The sequence below is a fragment of the Monodon monoceros genome, unplaced genomic scaffold, assembly GCF_005190385.1.
Source record: "Monodon monoceros isolate NGI ecotype Baffin Bay Population unplaced genomic scaffold, NGI_Narwhal_1 Super_Scaffold_11, whole genome shotgun sequence".
Lineage (NCBI taxonomy): Eukaryota > Metazoa > Chordata > Mammalia > Artiodactyla > Monodontidae > Monodon > Monodon monoceros.
In genome coordinates, this window is record NW_021703767.1 from 114609097 (window position 1) to 114633892 (window position 24796).

Consider the following 24796-nt stretch of genomic DNA (forward strand, 5'->3'; position numbering starts at 1 on the left):
TAAAGTATGCTTTGATATCTAGTAGAGCAAAGTGCACGCATTACCCTTCTTTTTGAAAACAGTGTTGGTTATTAATATTATTATTTACTCTTGAATTGAACTTTGGATTTGGATTACCAGGTCCCACTTCAGAAATCTTGTTTGGGATTTATTGAATTTATGATTAATTGGAAAACTGTCTTCTTTATAAATACGGAGTGTTCCCATATAAGAACTTAGATAGTATCACTCTCCATTTTTTTAGGTCTTTTATGTATTTTGGTATCATTTTATAACACAGCTTGTATTACAGTAACTGGGACCTCTTGTACGGTGCTGAATAGTAGTAATCACAGTAATCATTCTTGACTTGCTCCTATCTTTGTTGGGAATACTTTTATTGTTTTACATTTAATATGTTATTCTTGGTAAGTTTCTAGTAGATATCCTTAAATAAGGTTGAGGACATTTATTTCTGGGTTAATGAGGATTTTTTTTTAAAGTCAAGGTTTTTATCAGGAATAAACGTTGAATTTTATCAAATGCTTATCATCTATTGAGATGATCACTTTTTTTCTCTTAAATTTTTAATGTTATAAATTATACCAGATGAAGGCCTGTTCTTTCATTTCTGGGAAAATCTTATGTGGCTTTTTAAATATGTTACATTTATTTTGCTAATATTCCAGCTTCAGAGTTGCCTATAAAGTTTGCTTTTTTTGTGTGTTGCTTTTATCTTGATGATGGAGTTATAATATGTAACTTATGTCCTTACAGCTGTATTCTTTATACAGGAAAACTATATTGAGTGATAAGGGAAAATGGTGCTCATCTCTAGCTATCATATCATGTTCTAAATATTCTCACTGTATATTGAGAGAAAAGGGGGAGTGAAACAGTTTCTAATAGATTATTATTGACCATTTTTGAAAGCTACGTAATACTGTAAGAAAGCAGGTTCTTTTAAAGTATCATTTTCATCGTGTCAATTTTTTTTAATTAAAGAATTCAAGTATTGTGACCTAAAAAGTACTTAACCAATTTAACTTTGTTTTTCTTTTTAAAGTTCATTGTGAAGGATTCTGTTGAAGAAAATATGCTGAAAATACAAAACACAAAGAGAGAACTTGCAGCTGGAGCCTTTGGAACTAAAAAAGCAGATGCTAGTGAAATGAAACAAGCTAAAATTAATGAAATCAGAACTTTAATTGATTTATAATTTGTGGGATTTGGTAAGGTCAGTTTAATTAGATATATACAGAAGTTTTGGAAATGCGAAAAATAGTTTTAGAAATGAGGTCTAGAGTATATCTTCTAAAAGGAGCGTATCATTTTATATTAGTGAAGAGGTATTACTAATACATAATCTCCTTCTATATATGAACCTATTTTTAATGATAGTTCAGGTAGCAATAAGTTCTGTTATATACTGTGGCCTAAAATAATTTTTTGAGACAAAAAGTTACTTTTATTCAACTTTTCATATTATCTATGCTGAGTATTTTCAAATATCTTCCAAGTACTCAGCCTTTTCATATTTCAGATAAGGTCAAACCTTTTATACTTTTGACCAAATAGTTATTTTCTATGTTGGACACATTTGGTTATTCACCAAAGTCTCCCATTTGTGATGCTGTGGATTCACAGTCCATGTAAACGATTAATGTGTGCACAGACTATACAAGAGATTGATTTTATTGGACCTTCAAAAACCATATTTGCATTCCAGAACCTTAAATGAGAGACCAAAGTCCAGGTTAGCAAGTTACTTGCTTTTTTTTGTTTGTTTGGCTTTGTTCATGTATGTGTATGTATGTGTTTTGTTTGTTTGTTTTACAGTGTCATTGAGATAAAATTCACATAAGTGACTTACAATTTTATGTTCATGAAAAAAATTGGGGATTGCGTTTAGAGCACTATTTTCTCCGTTTTAGTCAGGTGGTACCATTCTTTTTGTTTAAATGTAACTTGATGTATTAGTGTGTAAATACAGTCTGTGGGGGTGAGAAGGAACCAGTTCTGCCCAATTTGATTTGAATATTTAAATTATGGAATTGCTGAATAGATATTTCTATATATAGATAATTCTTATTTATGTAGTTTAAAAAAATAACTATAAATTTTTATAATTCAGAAGACTACTATATGTGAGAGGCATGATAATCTGGATGGAAGTTGGGCTGGATGACCTCCAAAATTGTTTCAACTTTTAAAGACATCTTAATCCCTGAATGGAAAATTTTCTTTGTTATTGTGTTTAGAATCAGAATTTGATTTTGGAATTTCAGTAATTCACCCTTACATCTATCTGTAGAATTACTCATCTTTTTCCTACTTTTGTTAATCATCAGACTCACGGTAGTTGCCACAGAATCTTGGATGACTGTTTTAGTCACATTTAAAACAAACTATAAATTTATCAGTCAGGTTAGGTAGTCAGTGTTATTTTTTTCCTTAAGGGAATCTTTTTTTTTAATCCAAAGAAAGAAGAAATTACTTACTATAATAGGAGAAGCTTCATGTTTGATGATACAAATTTAAGAACCTTATATTTTACTTACAGTGTTGGAAGTGACTTGACTGAAAGATAAGAGGAGATTGGAGGCAGCGTTGTATTCTAGGGCACACAATCTTAGATTTAGCACATACCTTATCAGCAGCAAAATTCTTCCTTCTCTGTGCCCTGTCCTTTGCTCCAAAGGAACAGTGGATCAGACAGCAAGAATCTTCCCAGTCCCTTTTCTCTTCGGCAGCAGGTGAGGTAGAGGGCTGATGTAAAGGACAAACAGACCTTTCTGTAGGGATGAGAGTGGAATAATAACTTGAGGTTGGTCCACTAGCATAAGGAGCAATAGGGAAGTTCTTTACCTTGTAGGACTAGCATTGCACAAAATATCAGGTTGATCAGGATCTCATAAAATATGATATGTGGGTTCTCTATATACCAATACTCCAGTGAGATTAAGTATAAAAAGAGTTGGCAGCAAAAAACACAACCTACTCTTCTTGCTTACAAAGGCAGAGCCTTGCAAACTCACTGTAAAGGTGAAGACTTTGCTTGCTTATTTACCCCAAACATTTACAGACTTGTGTTTTTAAACACATTCATAATGATAAATTTGGCAAGTCATTTAAAAAATACCTTTTTGGTTTTGTATAGTTCGATTAAGTGGTGTTAAATAAAAAACAACAAATTCATCCTAAGAAAATATATAAACTACTGGAATGAAAAGTTGACATTATGTTTACGCTGTTAACTCTGTTTCATTACTACGTAGAGTAATAGCTTTAGAAACATCTTGAAAATATTGTATTCCCAGTTGTGGTTCAAACTGGATTTTGTTTTAAATTTAATAAAAGTGAAAAAATTACTAGCTTCCTCAGTGCCGTAATTTTAATGAGTACTTTTTCTTTAAAGAACATTTAATCTTTCTTTATAAATCTCACACGTCTGTTCAGCTGTCTATATTATATAATTATTTTTTACTGAGAGTACATAAAAGAACTATGAGTAGCTGAGAATAACTGACTCATATTCCTACCCCTTTTTAATTTTACTAAATTTCAATTTAACTGGTTGACTTCTTGTTTAGAAATCAGTGTATATATTTTTAAATTTTATGTTAAATGTCTTGATCTTCTTAAACATTGGTTTTGATTATTTTTATTTCCCCATCTGCCAGAAAAAAAGGAGTTGTGATCATAGCTATGTATAGTGGTACACTAGATAACACTCTTGATTATAGACTTTGCCCTAATTACAGCTCCAGGATTGGAAATAATCAAGAAAATAATCATCTTATGTTTAAAACCAGTGAGTACCAATATAATTATACTCAGGCAGTGCATTTTTCTGTTGGCATTCATTGGTGTGTTTTTTATTCATTTTATTTATATGCTTGCCAAAGTTCTGTTCATTAGTATTCGGAAGGAAGATTCATTAAAAACATGAGGACAAATGATATGTTTGGCTTATTAATAAGAATTCAAGTGCTTAACCTTAAGTTTTCAACTGTATTAACTTTAAAATATTTGCAAAAGGTGAAATACAACAGCTTTCCTTCATTTAATTCACCCGTAAGTATGTAGTAACTTCCTTACAAGTTCTGCATTCTGGAATTTGTGACCTCATTTTTATGGTACTTCTGAATAAAAAAGACCCCAAAATTCTGATAGCTGTGAATAATGGTTGGGATGCTTCCCTGCAGTAATGTCTACTTCAAAGGGGAAACGGTTGATTAGAAATCCCGTAAGCAGATGTAATGTTTTCTTCCATGTTAAAATATTCATAGTTATTGTGTGATAATAAGGGAGAACAGTCTTCTAGATGAAGCCATAATAATTTACTGCTTTTGAAAGGGTAGATGATATCTTATTCCCAGTCAGATCTTTTGATGGTTAAAATGGGATTTTAAAAAATCTCTTTTTCAGCTCCCTACTCAACCTTCTTGATCAAGAATTTTCCGACAAATTTAGACCTTTAAATTCTACCTTTAAGTATGAAAATTGATTTCTACATGAAAATAATAGTTTTAATAATGTATGTCATTCAAATGTACATGGAACAGGACACCTCCATTAACCTGAACCAAGTTATAATAACTAGGCTACACTGGGACTTCATTTAGAAGGACAGCAAATACCAAAATGACTTCTTAGATTGGTAGATAAAACAAATTCTAGGGCATGTCTTTGCACTTTCGAAAAATGCAAAAATAGTGCATCTAGACTATTCCAAGAGGGTATTTAATGTGATAGATGTGATATTAAAAGTCATCAGAGAGATTATATATTAAAACATGTGCTCTATTTGCTAAAGCAGAGATAGGACTAGTATTTTAGGAAAGTTTCCAGTAAGTCTGCCATCTTTCAGCATTCTAGTTTATTAGAAAGGCAGATAAAATTAACTAGGATACAGTTTCCTGAATGTTTAAACTAATTTACCCTTTTTGTTAGGGTAGGGAAGGGCTATTCCCTAATAGTACATTGTAGGATTTAAAAATTTTTTTCTTGGCACTGGTATCAATATATTGATAAAGGTAAGTTAAATATTTCATGAGAAATGGTCTAGTGAAGGCCACTTCATATGTTTCTTGCAGGAACAGGTGAAAGCAAGAATTAAGATAAAACATTGATTTTATGCGTGAATCACAGACCTCGATCAAGCTTGGAGCTCATCTCCAAAGGCATAGATCTGCCCTCTGTGTAGGCAAATTTGACTTATAGTCAAAGGCTATTATATCCACCATTATTCATGGGATTAAAAAATAAGGATATATTGATCACCTCCACAAATGTATGTTCTTGTAATCTGAGTTAATGTTGCCTATTTACACATCCTACAAAGTGCCCCTTGGTATTTTAGGCTCCCTGGGACAGATTTTGCAGTATAGTGGTGCAACTTTGCATGGAAAAGTTAATACTTCACCTTAATTAAGGAGTATCCTTGGAAGATCAGGGAAGGAAAAAGAATCTGTTAGTCTAATTCAATGACTTCTCAGCCTCTTTTATGCATATTATATGCTTTTTCCTATGGTAAATTTGTCACTGTTTCCTTCCAAAAGTTAACAGCCTTTACTAAATACTATTTAAAATACGTAAGCCTTTTCAGTTTAGAGCTTTTATCTCTTATGTTGTATACAAAATAGGGACACAAAAAGTTAACACCAGGTCTTCCCTGGTGGCACAGTGGTTGAGAGTCCGCCTGCCGATGCAGGGGACACGGGTTCGTGCCCCAGTCTGGGAAGATCCCACGTGACGCGGAGCGGCTGGGCCCGTGAGCCGTGGCCGCTGAGCCTCCGTGGCCGCTGAGCCTGCGCGTCCGGAGCCTGTGCTCCGCAATGGGAGAGGCCACAACAGTGAGAGGCCCGCGTACCGCAAAAAAAAAAAAAAAAAAAAAAAAGTTAACACCAGGTGATATGTTTAATTCTCCTCCCCACCCACCAGTCTGATGCTTTGATATCGTTCCTCAATTTTAAAAAAAAGGCTTTGAGTCTTGTGGTCTCTTGTGATACAGATGGAGAGTTCCAAAATACACTTCCTTGTTCAGATTGCATATTACCTGGCCACAACAATAAGGCAATATTAGGTATCTGAAGACTAGGTTTCTGTTCATCTCAACCAGGGGCCAAGAAGCCAAAAAAGGCTTCTGACCACCTAAAATAACATTTCAGTAAATCCATATACTTGACTCAGTAGAAAAGGACTAGTGTTCAAAGGCCCTGTTATTGAACAGTTGCCTCTTTCCCTATTTTTGTTTCAGGCAGACAGTAGGGAGCAGTGGTAGCTGATAGACTGGACGTCAAGAAACTTCAAAAACTTAAAAGTGAACACAGAATAAGTAAATCACAAGAGTTGAGTGTCTTACTATAGGTGTCTGGAGCCCTTATCTCTAAAGGGATGTTGACCCTGAATACATCACAGTATCGCAGCATAGTCATATAACAGAAAATTTCCCTCTTCTGGACCAATAAAACAACTGTGAAAACAGGATAATTCTGCATAGTTTTTTTTTTCCCCCCCTGTATAGGCTTTTAAGATACGAAGTCTATACGTTGTGAAGCTGAACTGTGTCCAAGCCAAAATTCATGACAATTCTATCCTTGAATTTTCTTACCCATTTTATATTACATTTTATATTACATTTATATTACATTTTATATTACATATATTACATTTTATATTACAATTTCAGGCAGCCTATTTAGGAAAGCATTTGTAAAAGGTATTTCCCACGTTCTATTTCAAGGCCATTATCCTTATCTTCATAGCAAGCAAACTGAAAGCTTTTCCATTATTTGTGTTACTTCCTAGATTTCTGGCATTTATATTTCTGGTTACATACAGAGGTTACTCTGATCTCTGCCCATTTCTCTGATCTCATCGTCTGTTTTGATCACTCATTTGTTTAATGCAGAGCATAGTTTTAGAGTTAGAGCATACACAAATCTGAATCAAAGTCCTTTGCAGATTATTTACCTTTCTTATTCTCTGATTATCTGCAAAATGAGAATACTGTATATACATTATAGGACTGACATGAAAATTAAGCTATAAATACCTAATAAATATTGTCTTTCCTTTTTGCTTTCTTACAGATTTTCACTTAAAGGAGATTGAATTTCAGCATCAGAAACCCAGAGAAATAAGTTATCAAATAACATACCCAAGTATAAAAATAGTAATCTATTTGTAATAATAAGCAGAGGAAAAAAAAGCAAACTGTGGCAGACTACTTTATTTAAGGAGAAGCCAAGTCTTACTTAGCTTAATGCCCCAAGTTTCAGTGACATTAAATGGTAGACATTATACAATTATATTTATAGATGTTATTTATGATAATGTTTTTCCTACATCACTCAAGGAGCCGAGTTTGTCTTCTGGAAAGCCTTGACCGATCAGCAGTTGAGTCCCCTGCTGTGTAACACCACCTCACCTTTCCAGGCGTCTTCTGCTAAAAACCCTGACTCCCTGTTGTGTTCAGTGTAAACACTTTCTTAATGTATCAAGTGGTTCTCAAATGTCATTTGGGTCACAGTCATTGCTTGATAGTTACTTGGAGTAGAGATACTGTGACCTCAACCAAGGCCCACTGATTCATAATCTATAGTGATGAGGCCCAAGAAACTGTACTTACAAGGTGTCCAGTGTTTCTCAGGAGCAGCCAGGTTGGAGACGCAGTTGCTCAAGCCTCTAGTTTCAGTTACTCCTTTTTCCTCTCTCTTCATATCCAATCCAGCAGCAGCTTTACTGCCTTCACCCTGGTGGAAGGTATGTTGGATTACCACTGTCTCTCTCCAAGACCACTATTAAACTAACTTGCCTTCCCATCAGCTCTTGTTCTCATTTAAGCTATTTTCCACCAGCCGCAGAACCAATGTTTTTAAAATGTAAATCACAAAGGTAAGACAATTAGACTCTCTTTAAGAAGGACTGGCAATGAATTGAACAAACTATATTAAAATTCATTAATTCATAATGATACTAGAATAACCCCCCTCAAAACCACCTTTGGAGGATACTGTTAAACCAGTTCCTTATTTTATATACTAACTAGTGAGTGAAGGGAGAATCAAGCATTTATCCTGCGCTTTCAATAGAAACAACCTCAGGGTAACCGAATTACTGATGAATGGAAGTATATAGAAATATTTCAGCTAATAAATGAGAGTATCACCATTTTGCAACCCCAGCGAGATACTGTATCTAGGCAGTGATCATCAATGGCAGTTGAGATCATAAGATAACTGGAGGCTTGGAAGTACCTAACAACATATAAAGTATTGCCCCCCGCCAAAAAAAAAATCACACCTTAATCTGACTGGCCCTCTAAATCAGTTTATAAGAAATACAAAATACAAGGAAACATGTCAAATTGCAATCAGTAAAGTGAAGAATGTGGAAGACAGGACAATCTGTTTTCTTCAGTAAATAAATTGCAAGGCAACAACAAACAAGAAGGGAGGGTTAGGAAACACAATGGAATCAGATATATCAACCAATTGCACTGTATGGGCCTTACTTGGATCTTAATAAGATCAAAGTGGAAATAAAACACAAAGTAAGGGAGGACATTTGGAATTAATAGTTTCTTGGTGAGATAATTTTCTGAAGTCCTTATGTTTTAAAGATATACATGGGAATATGAAATTTTTAATCTGGGATTTGCTTCCAAATAGTCTAGTAGGGGAAGAGCTGGTGGGGATACAGATGAAACAATTGTTGAAATTGGGTGATGGGGGTTCTTTATACTATTCTGCTTACCTTTGTATGTCTCTGTAGGTCCCCGTTAATAAAAAGTTAAATATAAATTACATTAATAAAACTTCAATCAATTGCTGTTGAATTTAAAGTAAAATCCAAAGCCCATACCTTCACCTATGAAGCCACTGTATACATACCTCTCCATCCTGTTTTATAAGCCTTTATTTCCACCAAGTTCTCGCCTGCTCGCACAATTTCCTCTGAAGGGAATATTCTTCCTTCTCCTCACTCCCTTTTGGCTACCTCAGAGCCTCTCTGGCTTAATCATCATCTTGCAGGAGGTCTTTCCTGACTGCCCTAAAGCTGGACTTTCCCTGTTGTCAGTGTACTTTATTTAGCATAATTTGCAATTATATATGTTCATTTCTCTTTCAGTCTGTTTCCTACTAGAATATAAGGAACTCTGTCTTGTACACTCCTATATTTCTAATGTCCATCATAGGTGTGATATGGTCAGTACTTAAGTGCTTGTTCAGTGAATTATTGTGTTATCTGTCTTAAATATATATGTCAACTCAAATTGTGTTTGATGTGAAACTAAGATGACTGAATTAATGCTTTGGTAGATGTAATTTCTGGAATAAGCTCAAGTATTTCCTTGAAATCAGATACATCTTTATGACCATTGAGACTGTGAAAGCAACGGAGGGCTGAAATGAACTTTAAAATTAGGCACAAATAGATTGTCCAGAAATAAAGACTCTATTTGTATGACTTGCAAATTACACTATAATGAATTTAATTTCAGTTTAGCCAGATTCTTCTATGCATTGGATTCTCACTGGAAGAGTTTAGCTCATACCTCTCAATGCAGAGATTCTTGGATTAGGAGTATCTTGAGGGGTCTTTGTACCATGGCACCTGACACGCAGAGGCACGTAACTCTCTGGTAGTGCTTCATGTACTTTGAAGATCACAGCAACTCATTTTCCACAGTCCAAATAATCGTAGCTTATTTTATCTTCAGAAATCATTTGTCATTTAACAGTTTACAATTTTAGGTAAGTCCTCAGGTTCTTCTTAAGCTCTTCTGGTAGCCAGCCTCCAAGTGGCCCCCCACCCCCATCCATTCTTGCCCTCCAGGTTTCCATACCCTGTATATTCATTCACACCCTTATTGAATAGGGCTGACCTGTGTAACCAATAGGCTACTGTGGAAATAAAGGAAGGTGATCTTGAAGGTTAAAAGCCACTGCGGCTTCTGGCCAGTTAAACCTCTAAAGTTTCTTGTCATGGTCTCTCTTGCTTTCTTCAACAGAATGACTTCTGATTACTCACTTCAGTTTTAAAACGACATTTTAGATCATACCCTTCACTAGCTTGCCATCCTTGCAACCTAGAATCACCTGTACATTGAATAAATATGCTTTATACTCCTATCATTCTAAGCCGTGGATAAAAATGCTAGAAGACGTTGGGTCTGGTACTGACTGTAACAGTCCTGAAAGATTATCGAGTATGTTTAGAGACTGACGATGAACCTACGATGATTTTAAGGTTACAATATTCTAAAATGCGAATACCCACTTCATACAGAAATGTGGGTGACAGATTAATTTGATCTCCCTTTCCTCCATCTATTAGATCAGATCCATCACCATCACTGGAGAACACTAGATGCAGATTATCTCTTGATATCTAGAAACCAAACTTTTAAAGCATGTATTTCAGTGTCAAGTTTTACACTGGTTTTTAAAACACAAATTCTACAAATTATGAAAAATTCCCTAATACTTTTTTTTCAAGGGGAGTGGGTGCCCTTAATTGAATTAGACAACCAAGGTATGTCAAGAAATCTTTATTTTTCATACAAGGTGCCACTGTAGGTAACCATCACACTGCTGTTTTCAGATATACAGAACTGAACGAAAGCATTTTAGCATGCCGCCTTACTGTACATAGAAAACTGGTGAACATCTTCAGACACTAAGACTAGGAAATAAAATGGGTTAACACCGTTTGTTGATACGCTCATGAATCACTCAGCAGTGTTCTTATAGGTTGTCTTTACCTGAAAGCAGAATTACAATCACTCTGGCAGCCTCTGGGCGATTCTAAAATGCAGGTCTAGTGAAGGGTACAACAAGCAAGCAAGAGAAGGGTGCTGTGTCCCAATCTGAAGGGAGACTGATTTGGAGCCTGGCTTGGCACATTTTAAGAGTTGATAACAGCCGTCTTAACTGCTTAAGGTTTGAGTGTCCCTTACCACGTACGTTGGCAATCAGCATAATTGAGAATTTCTGAAATACAAGCTGAGGGTTAAAAAAGCAGAACTGTCGTTCATATAACAGAATTGCTACTTAACTTTTGCCCAGCTCTCACCAGTTGTCCTGCAAAACCCCCCACCCACATCTGATGGATCTTAATGAAAGCCTCTAACAACTGTAACAGACCTTTCTTAACCCAGCTCTAGACACTAAGTATGGGAAACAAGTGCCTGTGAAGTGGATGTGTCCACGGAAAAGGGCAGTGCTTCTACTGGAGGTAAGTGTCCAGCTTCCTCTTGATGTTGTCAAAGGAATCTGCTCCCATGTAATCAGCCTGGCCCTGTTCCCACCGCTCCTTCCGTTCTTCTGAGGATACAAAAGGCTGTGCCGTAGCCGGGATCTCCCCAAGGGACAGCTGTGATACGGCTCCTGAGACATTTTCCTAGAAAGGGGAGAATAATCAGAGACTCCTTTAGAGCTGAAAGACCATTTTAAAGAATTGCAATAAACTGAAGAAGGTGAGAAGAACCAGGATGAATTATCATGCAAGGTAGCAAAAACTGAAAAGTATTACATGAAACAGAACAAGACACAGAAATACAAGGATCATGATATTTTTCCTAACAAAATGAAGACTTCTTGACTCGGTGAAAACATAGGGAGAACAAATTAGTTGGGTAGGGTTAATGTTTAAGTTCTGCATACCTTTCTACAGAAGCCACAAGAGAAAGCCAGTGTATAGACCAAGTCTGAAAGCTGCAACAGTTCATTAGAAAGTGTAAGATGGATGGACAAGGGAACACAAGTCTCACGATAAGTTCTTGATCTGTGTGGGCTCAGAAAGGTTGAGAACTTAAACAAAATGATACCTCAGAAGCTACACTTCAGAAAGAACCTAAGCAGAGAGCCGCACCACATACACAGCTGTCACATTATAAAAGCGAGAGCTAAACACTCTGAGCCATACACCAAATTTATCTTCCTGTTCAAGCTTATTACCAAGTAGTATCTATTCCTGCAGCTTCTGTTAATTTGCTTAGTTTTGATTAAGTCTTCATTTCCCATCTTCACCTTCCCTTGATTCATAACCCTCAGTCCTTGGGTTGTGGAAGAACAAGGTAAATGTGCAGGAAATGGAGCAAACCTACTCTGCATTAAATTCGATTCTCATTACATACAGGTAGGCAATTAACTTCAGTAGTATCATAAAAGAACATCAAAGTTATCCTTCAGAAAGCTCTCAGGTGCGATAGTACTGGAAATCGTAGAGAAAAAGGAAGGCAAATGAATACACACAGGTATTGTTTTTAACAGAGAAAATGGTAGAACAAAATGAGTAGCTGTTTTTGTTGCTATATAGATGTGTAGGTGTAAGTATATATGTATTTAAATATCCTGGAATTCCAAGGTATTTGGGTAGATTCCACGGGATTATATTATAGCTGAGGCGATGTTAAGTCCTTCCCTTGGATTAGTCCTGCCTCTGCCTTCCACAGGCCACCGGAATGATACCAGGAGCCTCTTTCAGAGTCCTCTGCTCGCAATGCTTTCGTAAGGACAGCCGCCTCTCAGACCTGGATGTGAGTCCCAGTTCTGCTACTGACTAGTCTGTTACATAACTAAGGGAAGGGATGTAACTTCTTTAAGCCTCAGTTAATTTTAATATATAAAAAGGGGATATTAACAAAAATAATACTTACTTGACAGAGTGCTTGTAAGGGTTAAATAAGAACAGATATCTTAAGCACTTACCATGTACCTGGCAATGTTCCAAGTACTGTAAAAGTATTATTTCCTGGTCCATGTAAAGCAATTAGTGTAAGAATGTTAAGTGTTAGTTATTTTTCCCTTTCTCCTTTTTATATTTTGGCACAAGTGCTCATAAGTGAAATGGCTAAAATCTATATATACCATAGCAAAGAGAAGGATCTCTTATAACCTTATCGTCTCTTATAATTATACCAAGGTAATTAACTGATCTATTAAGACTTGATTATAATTTACCCATTCAGTTTTATTCTTTTTTTATTTTTTTTTTTTTGCGGTACGCGGGCCTCTCACTGTTGCGGCCTCTCCCGTTGCGGAGCACAGGCTCCGGACGCGCAGGCTCAGCGGCCATGGCTCACGGGCCCAGCCGCTCCGCGGCATGTGGGATCTTCCCGGACCGGGGCACGAACCCGTGTCCCCTGCATCGGCAGGCGGACTCTCAACCACTGCGCCACCAGGGAAGCCCAGTTTTATTCTTTATATCTTAATATGCAACATAAAAGTTTAATTTCTCATCCTCTTCCAATTCTTCCAAAAGAACAAACCTCAGAGGAAGACCTTTAAAGTGAGAATTGTTACTGTAAACGTTAATGTCATCTTCCTCTTACAGAGAGATTTATTTTTCAAGATCCAATATAACCAGAGGAGTAAAACATGGCAAATCAAAACAATCCTAGAAAAGTATTTGCTGTATGTTCATGTTATTGTAATTTTCACTTGGAATATATTCTTCTACACGATGGCAAAAATAAAATAGGTATATTTAAATACTTGCAGCTTCTAAAACATGAAATGGGGCGTTCTTTGTTTTTGTAAACCACTATTTTTTGGGGAATAATCTTACAATCTTAGGACAATGGGCTAAGAATTTTATAGTTATAACATACGGATATATATATATATATATATATATATATATAATATATATAGATCTATCTATCTATCCATCTAAACCTCTAAAAACCTTTCCTTTGCTCCCAGGTCTACTGAAATTTGCCACAAAATCTACTTCTGCTCTAATCTTTGCTGGTAATATTTCTCCACTCTAAGATGGACATCGTTTTCTTTCCACAAAGTCTTACTTTCTTTGTTCAAAATACCACTAAATATTCCATCTCTACCAGTATACCAAATTTTAAAAAATACAGCATCAAATTACCTGAAGGAAAAAAACAGAACCTACCACGTGTACGTATGAGCGGGTGTCTTTGACAAGGCCAAACTGCTGAAGCAGAGGTAAAACGCTGGTAGTGAATATGTCCCACCACAGGTTGAGAAACTCTGGATGAGTCACAGTGGGGTCGTGGGACTCACTTCTGACACTTTTTGTTTGAGGATCGTAAGTATAATTCCACGGTTTGATTCGTCCTAGGAAATGCACAACTTTGGCATTTGCACCAAATCTGCCAAGTGAGCACAAGTTGAAACGGTTAGTGGATTCTGAGCACTGACAGTTCACCTTCCATCCTGCAGCAGTGGCTGGAAAAAAAAGTGGAGCTCACTGAAACAATCTTAGACTTCTAAAATTATTCAATTATATGTTAAGTATACACAAAATCCCAAAGTAGCAGTGGATCAGTGCAACAACCCAACGCTGATCCACCGTGGATAGCAGAGGTACAGCCACTTGTTAAACCATTTGATATTACCTAGTAAAACTGAAAATGCTCACACTCTACAACCCAGAAGGAAGCTCAGCTCCTAGGCACATACCCTACAGAAACTCTCACACGTGTGCAGCAGGAAACATAATCAAAATGTTCACAGCAGTAGCACTGTCTGAAATAGTCATAAACTGGAAACAACTGAAGTGACTACACTTTAATAGATTACTGTTCAGCAAGTGTTCATGCCTTTTCCCAGTCTCCACAGGGGGAGTACACTTTCCTGCCTGACTGATATTTGCATGTCTGCATGACTTGCTTTCACCAATGAAATGTGGGCAGAGTGACAGTGTGCCTTAAAATAGCATTGCTTGTTTCTGCTCAGCCTCCCTGAGAAGCTACAACTTCTGCCAGCGGAAGAATGTACCCTGGGTAGCCTGCTGGTTCCAGAAGAATGAGACAGTCACAACAGATGTGGATCAAACCTGTGGCCTGGCTCCAAACTCAGCTGAGATGATCAGAGCTGTCCCAGACTACTCAATGACATATGAGCAAGAAATACATGCTGACTGTTGAATGTCACTGAAATTGGATGGTTATCCATTCTGTTTTTGTTTTAAGGACAACTTCTGGTATATTCATATCATAGAATACAATATAGCAGTGAAAATGAATGAACTGTAGCTACCCAGATCACATAGCAAAAGGATGACTTTTCAAAATATGCTGAAAAAAAGAAATTATACAAATTCAAATAGAAACACATACATATGAATCTACTTACATAAGGACAAAACAAAACAAAAAAGTACTGTTTAAAGAGTAGAAAACTGTAATCAATGTAAATCTCATGATATTGGTTATCTTGGGAGGAAAGGGGAAGCTGTGATGGGAAAGACGAAAAGGGGCTTCAAAGATACTGGTTATGTTCCAATCCTTAACTTGGGTGGTGAAGGTGTTTTAAAAACTAAACATTTTTGTATATCCTCTTGTATATACACTATATTTCACTAAATACACAACACACTTTTTATATTATCTCATAATATAAAAAGAGTAAGACTTAAGAATGGTCCTGTTCTGGCTGGGAGGAAATCTATACGTGTGAAACGAAATAATGATAAAGGTGAATACACGTGCCAAAAGGAGGGTGGGAACAGTGAGTGCCCTAAGAATTCAGAAGCAAGGAGGTCACTGAAAGCTCGGGTCAGTGGGGCAGGAGGTGCTGAGATAGTGGATGTGACTTAAAATTTATCCAACAGATAGGAGCTGGGTAGCTGGTGCTAATACAGGGAATTGTAGGCAGGGGGATGCAGGTATCAGGTGAGCACGTGTGTACCAGACCGAATGTCCTCCAATTAGAGCCAAAGAGGAAGCTTTCATAGGGAAAGGTAAAATGGGACAGATCCTTGGGTGTTGGGCTCAAGTGTCAGATTTTAAGTGGAGTTATCCTATAGGCAACCGAAATATTTGAGCATGACGTACAGTTCAAAACAATGCAAACTCTATTCATGTAACTCTTGTCTTCTAAAGGTTTTTTTGTTTTCTTGTTTTGTTTTTAATGTCACAGACCTGTTATATAGCTATCATTATCTGACAGTTTACTATGTTTGGGGCCCAAATTCTTTCAGGACACATTTGGGAATAATCGTCCTGCCAGGTAAATTTTACTAATGTGTTAAATGGAGGCTCCTAGAGGCTAAGTGAGCTGCCCAGAGCCATACGGCTATTTAGTGGCAGAGATGGGATTCGGCACAGTTTTGCCCCTCTCTTAAACCTAAGCTCTTACCATCCTACCATGCTGCTACTCCAAAACCATGCAAGAAAAAGAGAGCTTACTGTAAATTTCCTCCTAAGGATAACTAACCATCCTCCAGTGCATTTCTTTTGAAGATGAAGTGGATACCTGATATCCCCAAGCTTACTCTCTATTTTATACACGTGGTCTATTTTACATGCACACACATACTTGTGCACATATACACACAAGAACTCTCAATGTTATCCTTAAAAGGATAAATCATAATGCTCAAATCTGTGCACAGAGAGGGCTGTCAATTAAATAAGCAACTGTTACGTGTAAGGCACTATACTGTGGTCAGCGTGCGACCCTAAGAGGCTTTATCCAAACATGGAGATGAGTCATCTACATAAAAATAAGAAACAGTAGCACAAGCAAGGCAACAAGTCGGGGCCAGCAGGGCAGTGCTGACATTAAGGGCTATGGACATTTCGAAGCAATTACTGCAGGTGGAGGTTTTCAGAAGAGGCTTCAGACGAGGCTGAGGAAGATGAGCAGGATTAAGAGAAGTGCCTTCAGCAAATGTTCTAATGGTGATGGGGGAACCCATCCCAGAGACCTGATACTTGCATGCTGGTGGGGCGGGGGGATGGGCGGGGACAACAGGCACTGCCTCATCCTAGTGGTACACGGAAGCCTAAAACCAGAATAGAGCACATGTGAAAGAGGAGGTGCCCCTTCCACCTCCTCACACACCCACTCCTCCTGCCCTGACTTCCCTGCCTGGAGCAACAACACTTGTTTGCGTCTCCTTTATTAACTGACCAGTAAGTCTCAAGCCATGACCTGCCAAGCCTAATTTAAACGTCACACACAGTCATTACATGAGAGCCATGAGAGGTAGCAACACTAATTAAGATAAAAGGTGAATATAGTGGGCTTCCCTGGTGGCGCAGTGGTTGAGAGTCCGCCTGCCGATTCAGGGGACACGGGTTCGTGCCCCGGTCCGGGAAGATCCCACGTGCGGCAGAGCAGCTGGGCCCGTGAGCCATGGCCGCTGAGCCTGCGCGTCCGGGGCCTGTGCTCCGCAACGGGAGAGGCCACAACGGTGAGAGGCCCGCGTAAAAGTTGAATACAGCATGAACTTGATTCCTTTCCAGCCCACTCTCCCGACAGTTCACATCTGCTGAAGCAGTGGTCATCGGAATAGCTAACACTCACATGTGCCAGGCACTGGTTAACACCTGCCTGGTTCACCTCAGTTAATCTCCAGAAACAACTATGCGAGGACACCAAGGCAGGAAGAAGTTAACTTGTCTAGGATCATGTGGCTGGTGAGCGACAAGGCTGGGATTCCACCCAAGCAGTCTGGCTCCAGAGCCAAGGTTCTTCATCCACAACTAGGCTGTACTTGTAAGACACTCCCAGAATCATAAGGACATCACCTGAGAGTGTCATTTGTTACTCCGCGGATTAACTCCCTGCCTACAGATGGTCAATATCAAAGTTGGAAATGAGCGCTGGAAACACCCCCAGTATAGTCAAGGACAGAGCGCAGAAAGTAATTAATAGGAAAGAAAGCTACAAAGCAAGCAACTTAGCACTGTCTGAAGACTGTTCTCAGAGGGATACAGTTTGCACAAAGTTTAGGGGGAAAGGGGGGAAACAAGAGCAAGAAACAGACGGTGGTGCTTCTTAGGACCCACAATTGGACCGTGCGGGGCAGTGTCTAAGGGTCTTCCCAGAGTGAACGCAGAGGAAGGGCACAATGGTCCAATCCACAGAAGAATGCCACTGCAAAGCGGCCAACACGCCTGCACCGCAAGACGGCCCAGTCTCTGCGGGAGGCGGAAGCGCACACCTCAGCCTCTGGCTCTGTCTGTGCCCCGAGGTGGCTCAGGGGCCTCTGCCACCTCCCTGGGTACTGGCCTCGTGCCGGGCGGATTCCTCCCCACGTGGCCCATGGCCTTCTCCTTGCATGTCAACAGGAACACCACTGCGGACGGTCCACACCCTGCATTTCACTGTGGCTCAGGCCTGGGTTCTACTTTCATGAATCCATGATGCCTAAGTGCTTCTTTAATGCTAAATCACTGTCACCTTCTGTGGCCAGGGGAAGGACCCCCTTTCTCAAAATTACCTTCTTTACCTATTCCACCCTAACAACGTGAAAAATTCTATCCACTGGACAGTCCTTTCATCTACCGAGAAGTCTTGGTTTTAAGTTTTTCTTTTTTTTTTTTAACATCTTTATTGGAGTATAATTGCTTTACAATGGTGTGTTAGTTTCTGCTTTATAACAAAGTGAATCAGTTATACATATACATATGTCCCCATATCTCTTCCCTCTTGCGTCTCCCTCCCTCCCACCCTCCCTATCCCACCCCTCCAGGCGGTCACAAAGCACCGAGCAGATCTCCCTGTGCTATGCGGCTGCTTCTCACTAGCTATTTTACATTTGGTAGTGTATACATGTCCATGCCACTCTCTCACTTTGTCACAGCTTACCCTTCCCCCTCCCCATATCCTCAAGTCCATTCTCTAGTAGGTCTGTGTCTTTATTCCCATCTTGCCCCTAGGTTCTTCATGACCTTTTTTCTTTTTTCTTAGATTCCATATATATGTGTTAGCATAAGTCTGTTAGAGGTAGGAACTGAGATCTCAAAGGGTTCTAAATGTGGGTAGAACTGCCCTTTCTGCTTAAAGGCGAGGAATTCCTTGGGTGCCAGTAAGACGGGGGGAGGGTGGGAAGGGTTAAGAGGCGAGCAGAGGCAGGCTGCACGGTGTGAGGTACCTTCCCAACAGCTCCCCAAATCCCAGCAACAAAACAAATCGCAAAATGCACAGGGTGAGAGGTTTCTTGAGAAAATGACTGGGGCCAGGGTACTGAGGGGCAGACCAGGAAGAGCCTGAGGAATTCAGGAGGCTGACGGCAGAGAGATGCACGAGGGAGTCAGGAAGATGCTGGGGCTTACAGGCTTCATATGTCACGGGTTCAGGCTACGGTCAGCCCTATTTCTGCACAGTAAGGAAGAGGAACCTGTTTTTTAGGTCCTGAGGCGTTACTTGAACCTAAGTTGCCATCTACCTGACAGATCTACGGGAATGAACAGGGGTGGGAGAAAAACAAGTTTCAGAGCAAGGACGCTTTATGAGAAGAGCAGGCCTGGTGAGTCGCTGCATGTGAAGGTTCTGGTCAGCCCGAGGGCCCTCTGAGGGGGGAAGAAAGACAGCTGCTGAGTGGGAACCATGGAGCTCAGACAGAAAGGTAGGAGGAAGGTAAGACAGAAGAGAGATGCAGCACTGCTGGTGCGACCCCACCCTGGGGAACACGGCAGCCGTGCCAAACATCCTCTGCCCATTTCAGTGACTCACGTTCTCTGACCCGCGGCCACTCACTCTCGTACCTTCTCGGCAGCTGTGCAAAAGGCAGTCACCCAGTAGGGTGCTCCTGGTAACCACCTGAGACTGCCCTGGGCTCCATACAAGGGGGAGCCCTATTAGGCGTAACACTGGCCGCCACATGTGAAGGTTTATGAGTTAAACAGTTTATCTAACTACACTCTCACTATACAAACAGAATGGTGTTTATTTACACAACCAAGTAGCCTGAACGTCCTTGTCCACTAGCTTTCGTAATAAAACACTTTGTCTGCCAAAAAGATGAGCAAAAGGTCTTAGTTTTTGCATCTAGAGTTTCCATTAACCTAGATATGGATTTCATGTAATTATTTTTGTCACAATCATGTTCCCTGAGGGATGTTTTTCAAAATCATTTTCTATCATTTCAATCAATTTATTCTTTAGTCATTTATGAAAAATACAAAATAACCAGGTCAAAATGAAATAAGTAAGAGCACAGGTCATAAGTAAAAGAGAAAATTACTTCTTGCTTAAAAGAATAATTTAGCCTAAAATGCAAACCGGGGTGGGGCTGTTTCTTAGAGAAGGGTAACCCAGGATATGACTCTGGTGGTATCTCTCTCTCTCACCAAAGGTACGACAGTCAGAACTTATGTCACCTTTTTAGTCAAAAGCAAAGCGGCCGATGAACTAGAAGGGGAAATGCTGATGTCAGAAGATTAAGTTCGACTGACCTCGACTCTCAGCAAGGATAACTAGAAGATTCACTGACTCACTGCCTGATTTATCCACCAAATTGTACCAGCCAGGAAAAAAAAAAGTAGGGTACATATCACCATTGTCTCTAAATTACTAAGAGTCATTCATTCTGACCCACTAATGGGGATTTGTCTCAGCTTGCATACGTCTCTTAAAATAAGTGTTCTAATTTTAACTTGATAGAATCTCAAAAGTGACGTCCAGATCACAAGACATAGTTTGAACCCAAGCCAGCAATAATAGTGCTTATGTTAGCCGTTAAAATAATCCCTTGTGACCTGGTGTTACCAAAAGATCAGATAGAATTTTCATGACTAGTTTAGCAGTTGAGAAATGGAGCCGGTAAGGTGTGGATGAGACTACAGAACTGGTCAGAGCAGAAAAGGAACTAATCCACGACAGTGCACACAGGAGCAATTTTAGTTCTCAGGAAGCTCTCTGTGTGCAATGTTCAATCAGATACCAAGGAAGAGAGATGCAGCACTGCTGGTGCGACCCCTCCCTGGGAAACACGGCAGCCGTGCCAAACATCCTCTGCCCATTTCAGTGACTCACGTTCTCTGACCCGCGGCCACTCACTCTCGTACCTTCGCAGGCTCCCTCTTATACACGAACCTTTCCCCACAGCCAATCAGCCACCTCTCCTCTCTCACCAAAAAATTCCTCCTCTTACCCACTCACAGTCTAAATCAGGAGTCATAAACCCAAGTGCCCAAGGGGTGGGCCGGTCATGCAGAGAGTGGACCTGGTGAGGGGGGTCCATGGGGCAAGTGCTTTTCCTATCAGCAGAAGACAGCTGCTACCTAGCAGCAAACAACGGTGGCCTCCAAGGACCCACCCGGTTTCTCCTTGCCCTTCAAGCTAAATAACCCTCCTAACTGTGTCCTGGAAATCACAAAAACAACAGTACTCAAACCCAGACTTTAATAACCTCAACTTGGACCTAGTCAACTATGCCAACCTACCAGGTTGGCCTCTGGTCACAAAGTAGCAGGGAAAGCCTCATGATGCCAGGCCACTAGGGAGACTTTCCTAGGGGGAGTGTGTCATTCTTAGTCTCTCCGGGCTGACGGCTCGCTCATTCATTCATTCAATCATTCAGCCAAAAAACTACAGCCACCTCCCTGCATCTGTGCCCACACAACCATCCTAGCTCTTATCTGAAGCCAACCTCTCCACTTGTGCACTAGGACGCATCCCCTTTCACCTAGTCGAGGACGTCACTCAGCAAGTCTCCCTCCAGATTTCTGCATTATTAGTGCTCTCTCCTTCCCTCCTTGATCATTCCCATCAATACAACAAACATGGTGGAACTTCTCCCATCTTTAAAAAACCACCCCCATCCTACCCCCTCTCTCTTGATCCTACCCCCCCATCCAGCTACCAACCCCCTTCCCTTCTCCCTTTTTTTTTTTTTTTTTTTGCAGTACACGGGCCTCTCACTGTTGTGGCCTCTCCCGTTGCGGAGCAACAGGCTCCGGACGCGCAGGCTCAGCGGCCATGGCTCACGGGCCCAGCCGCTCCGCGGCATGTGGGATCCTCCCGGACCGGGGCACGAACCTGTGTCCCCTGCATCGGCAGGTGGACGCTCAACCACTGCGCCACCAGGGAAGCCCCCTTCTCCCTTTTAAAGAAAATGCTTCAGAAGAGTTCCGATTCTCCATTCTCTTGGACCTGCTGCCATCAGGCTTTGTCCTCCACCACTCCACCAGGAATGCCCCTGCCCAAGTCACCGGTGACCTCCACATTCTAGGTCCAGGGCCACCTTTCAGCTGTCCTCTTACCTGACCTATCACAGCATCTGACACAGAGGGATCACTTCCCCTTCCTGAAACGTTTTCTTGTTTGGCTTGTGCAACACCTCACTTTGCTGGGTTTCCTCCTGCCTTGCTGTTCTCGGGCTCTTGTTCCTGGTTGCTCCACATTTTCCTGTCCCAGGGCTCAGTCTCCAGGACTCTTTTCTATCATAACCACTCTCTTGGTTATATCATCTTGTCTCCCGGCTATAAATATCACTTATATGCTGACACTTCCATAGCTATGTCTCACCCAGTCTCTCTCCTGAACTCCCAACTCCTGTAGCTACTTACCTCTTCCACGTTTTCACCAGGATGTTTAATACGCACCTCAAACTTAATACACCTGATACATCTCTGGTCAGTCCCTGCCCCTGCGAACCTGCTTTGCTCACAATCTTCCCCATCTCAGGAAATGGGGGCTCCTTTATTCCACCTGCTTCGGTCCCATACTTGTAACAATCATCTTTGACATTCTTCTCCCACATCCCACCAAAGGTCTGATTTTTCAAAAGAGCTTGGAAATTTGCATTTCATGTGAAATTCCTCATTTTTAAGCATTAACAACTGAGAAAAGAAAGAAAGCTATGCAAGGAAAACAAAATATCTCTGTGGGACAAACAGAGTCGGCAGCCCACCAGCTCGAGGCCTCTGAAGAGGGTGCGTCTTCCACTCCATTCCCACCCTTTTCCCCTCCCACGAGCTCCCTCTCCTGCTGAGGCGGTATTTCTCGAGCCGACTCCTGCCCATGAGACGTCACTCCTCGTGCCCTCTGTGCCTACTGTCAGACCAGCCTCTGAAGGCTGGGAAGGCTCTGACGTGGAAGCTTCCCCCTTCGTGATGAGGACCCAGGTCGGGCAGCAGAATAGGCAGCATCAGTAAGATGTGAGGCCAGATGATCTGATACATGCTTAGAGGTGATGTCAGAATGAACCGACGGCCGTGCTGAGAAATGGGGTGCCTGGGGCCTGACAAGCATCACTAACACCCGGAAAGGAGAAAGAAGACATCCGTGAAACCACAGACTTGATTCTTCAACACTCAAACCACGACGGGACGCAGTCAACCTGCATTTGCCAGGTTGATGAGACTACAACGTCCTCATTCATCTTTGTGGTCGTCGGTGAGTAGAATGTGATGCACCCTCTACATGCTTCAGGTGGAATGAACAGCGACTGGACCAACAAATGGCTGAAAAACTAAAAGCTACACAAACTACAGCTCCTCAGGGCTTTAGGTGAAGACGTAGGAGTGTGAAAAGCTATGAACACAGAAAATGTATGGCTTCGATGACAACAGTCCCAAAGAGAGATTAAGCCAAGGGTGTCTCAGGGACCAAGGAAAAACAATCAAATCAGAAATACACAAGAACAACAGAAATTAGAACACTAAAGGTTCCATTTTGCTCTTGGAAAATACTGATTTTAAAGAGGTTTGATAAGGTCTAGTGAATAAGCCACATTCCTGGGAAAGAAATAATAGATATGAATATCCTCAGAAACGTTTAAAGCAGTAAACAAATGGAAAAAATATATTTTGGGTTTCTAGATCTAGTTTCTGAGATTCTACCAAGCCAGGTCTCAGATCATATTTACACTCAAGTAAAAGAGTAAGTTAAGGGGCTTCCCTGGTGGAGCAGTGGTTGAGAGTCCGCCTGCCGATGCAGGGGACGCGGGTTCGTGCCCCGGTCCAGGAAGATCCCACATGCCGTGGAGTGGCTGGGCCCGTGAGCCATGGCCGCTGAGCCCGCGCGTCCGGAGCCTGTTGCTCCGCAACGGGAGAGGCCACAACAGGGAGAGGCCCGCGTACCACAAAAAAAAAAAAAAAAAAAAGAGTAAGTTAAAATATTTATTTGGAAATTATTTGGTAAATCAAGCTTTGTAGTCAATCAATTTGACCAACTAATTTGTATGGCTGTTCGAGGCAATACCAGAGAATTCTTTACCTTTGCTTTAGGCCCATTTATATAGCATGATATGACATAAACAGCTTTTAGTCAGTGGATTTAACAGAAAGTCAAAACGGAACTAAATGGCTGATTTTAGAAAGACTAATGAGGTTCTGCCTAACGTTATGCACAAGCCAAATTCTATGCTACGTGGATAAAACAGGCCCTCCAGATGGAGAAGACATAGAGAAGTGAATATGAACTAAGAAGCTGCTACTTCCCAAACATTATGCTAGGCACTTTCAGGAATATTACTTCATTAAGAAATGCAGTTATGAGCTTGTTTCTCAATGCATATATTACAAGTTAACTGAAAAGTTACTAAGCCAAGCATTTTAGTTCTCAAATTAGGCTGTGTTAAACAGGATCTTCTATCACAGAAAATATTACTAATTTTGTTTTTCAGAAGCTATGTTTGAGTATCCACTCAAAGTGCTAAAACTAATAAGTGTGTTTTCCTTTGTGTTTTGTTCTGTCCAAGTGGTATGTAGAGAAAGGCTTTAGATATGCTACATCTGTAGCTCCAATTCATGCTGAATTTGATTCATGTCAGGCCATCCTTTAGCAGAAACTTCAGGTAACAGCAAGAGGCTACGCCGGTCTAAGATATCCAAGGAGCTAAGATTCTGGGGCATCTAAATACTGTCCTGGTGATCTCGTGGCACATGGCTGCTAAAAGTTGGTGGGGCAAATTCTCGACTCCTTCCGCGAAGCCTCTAAACCACTCCTTGGTCTCATTCTACCTGCCACCACCTGTGCTATCCTGGGGAAGGCCAGCACACCACAGAGCCACTCGGTCCTGGAGGCCACCAAGGTTACCCTGAGCCCCACAGTGGGACTGTGAATTCATGCTGAGGTCCCAGCAGTGC

General features: G+C 40.5%; 2 protein-coding genes across 8 annotated transcripts in view; one reads left to right on the top strand and one right to left on the bottom strand.

The window, feature by feature from the left end:
• The window catches only part of HLTF (helicase like transcription factor), a 58980-nt gene extending 55753 nt beyond the window's left edge, over positions 1–3227 (top strand). For all 6 annotated transcript variants that reach the window (XM_029214513.1, XM_029214514.1, XM_029214515.1 and 3 more), the window contains one exon: positions 1046–3227. In XM_029214513.1, the coding sequence (XP_029070346.1) occupies positions 1046–1198 (153 nt within the window). In that variant the 3' untranslated portion in view covers positions 1199–3227. The remainder of the gene's footprint in view (positions 1–1045) is intronic.
• A 7273-nt stretch (positions 3228–10500) lies between these two features.
• Positions 10501–24796, bottom strand: part of GYG1 (glycogenin 1) — a 38296-nt gene continuing 24000 nt past the window's right edge. Inside the window, exons 6-7 of one of the 2 annotated variants that reach the window (XM_029215272.1) lie at positions 13900–14119; positions 10501–11391 (exon numbers count right to left, since the gene is read on the bottom strand). In XM_029215272.1, coding sequence (XP_029071105.1) covers positions 11218–11391; positions 13900–14119 — 394 coding nt within the window. In that variant the 3' untranslated portion in view covers positions 10501–11217. The remainder of the gene's footprint in view (positions 11392–13899; positions 14120–24796) is intronic. The other variant, XM_029215273.1, reaches the window with a different exon arrangement.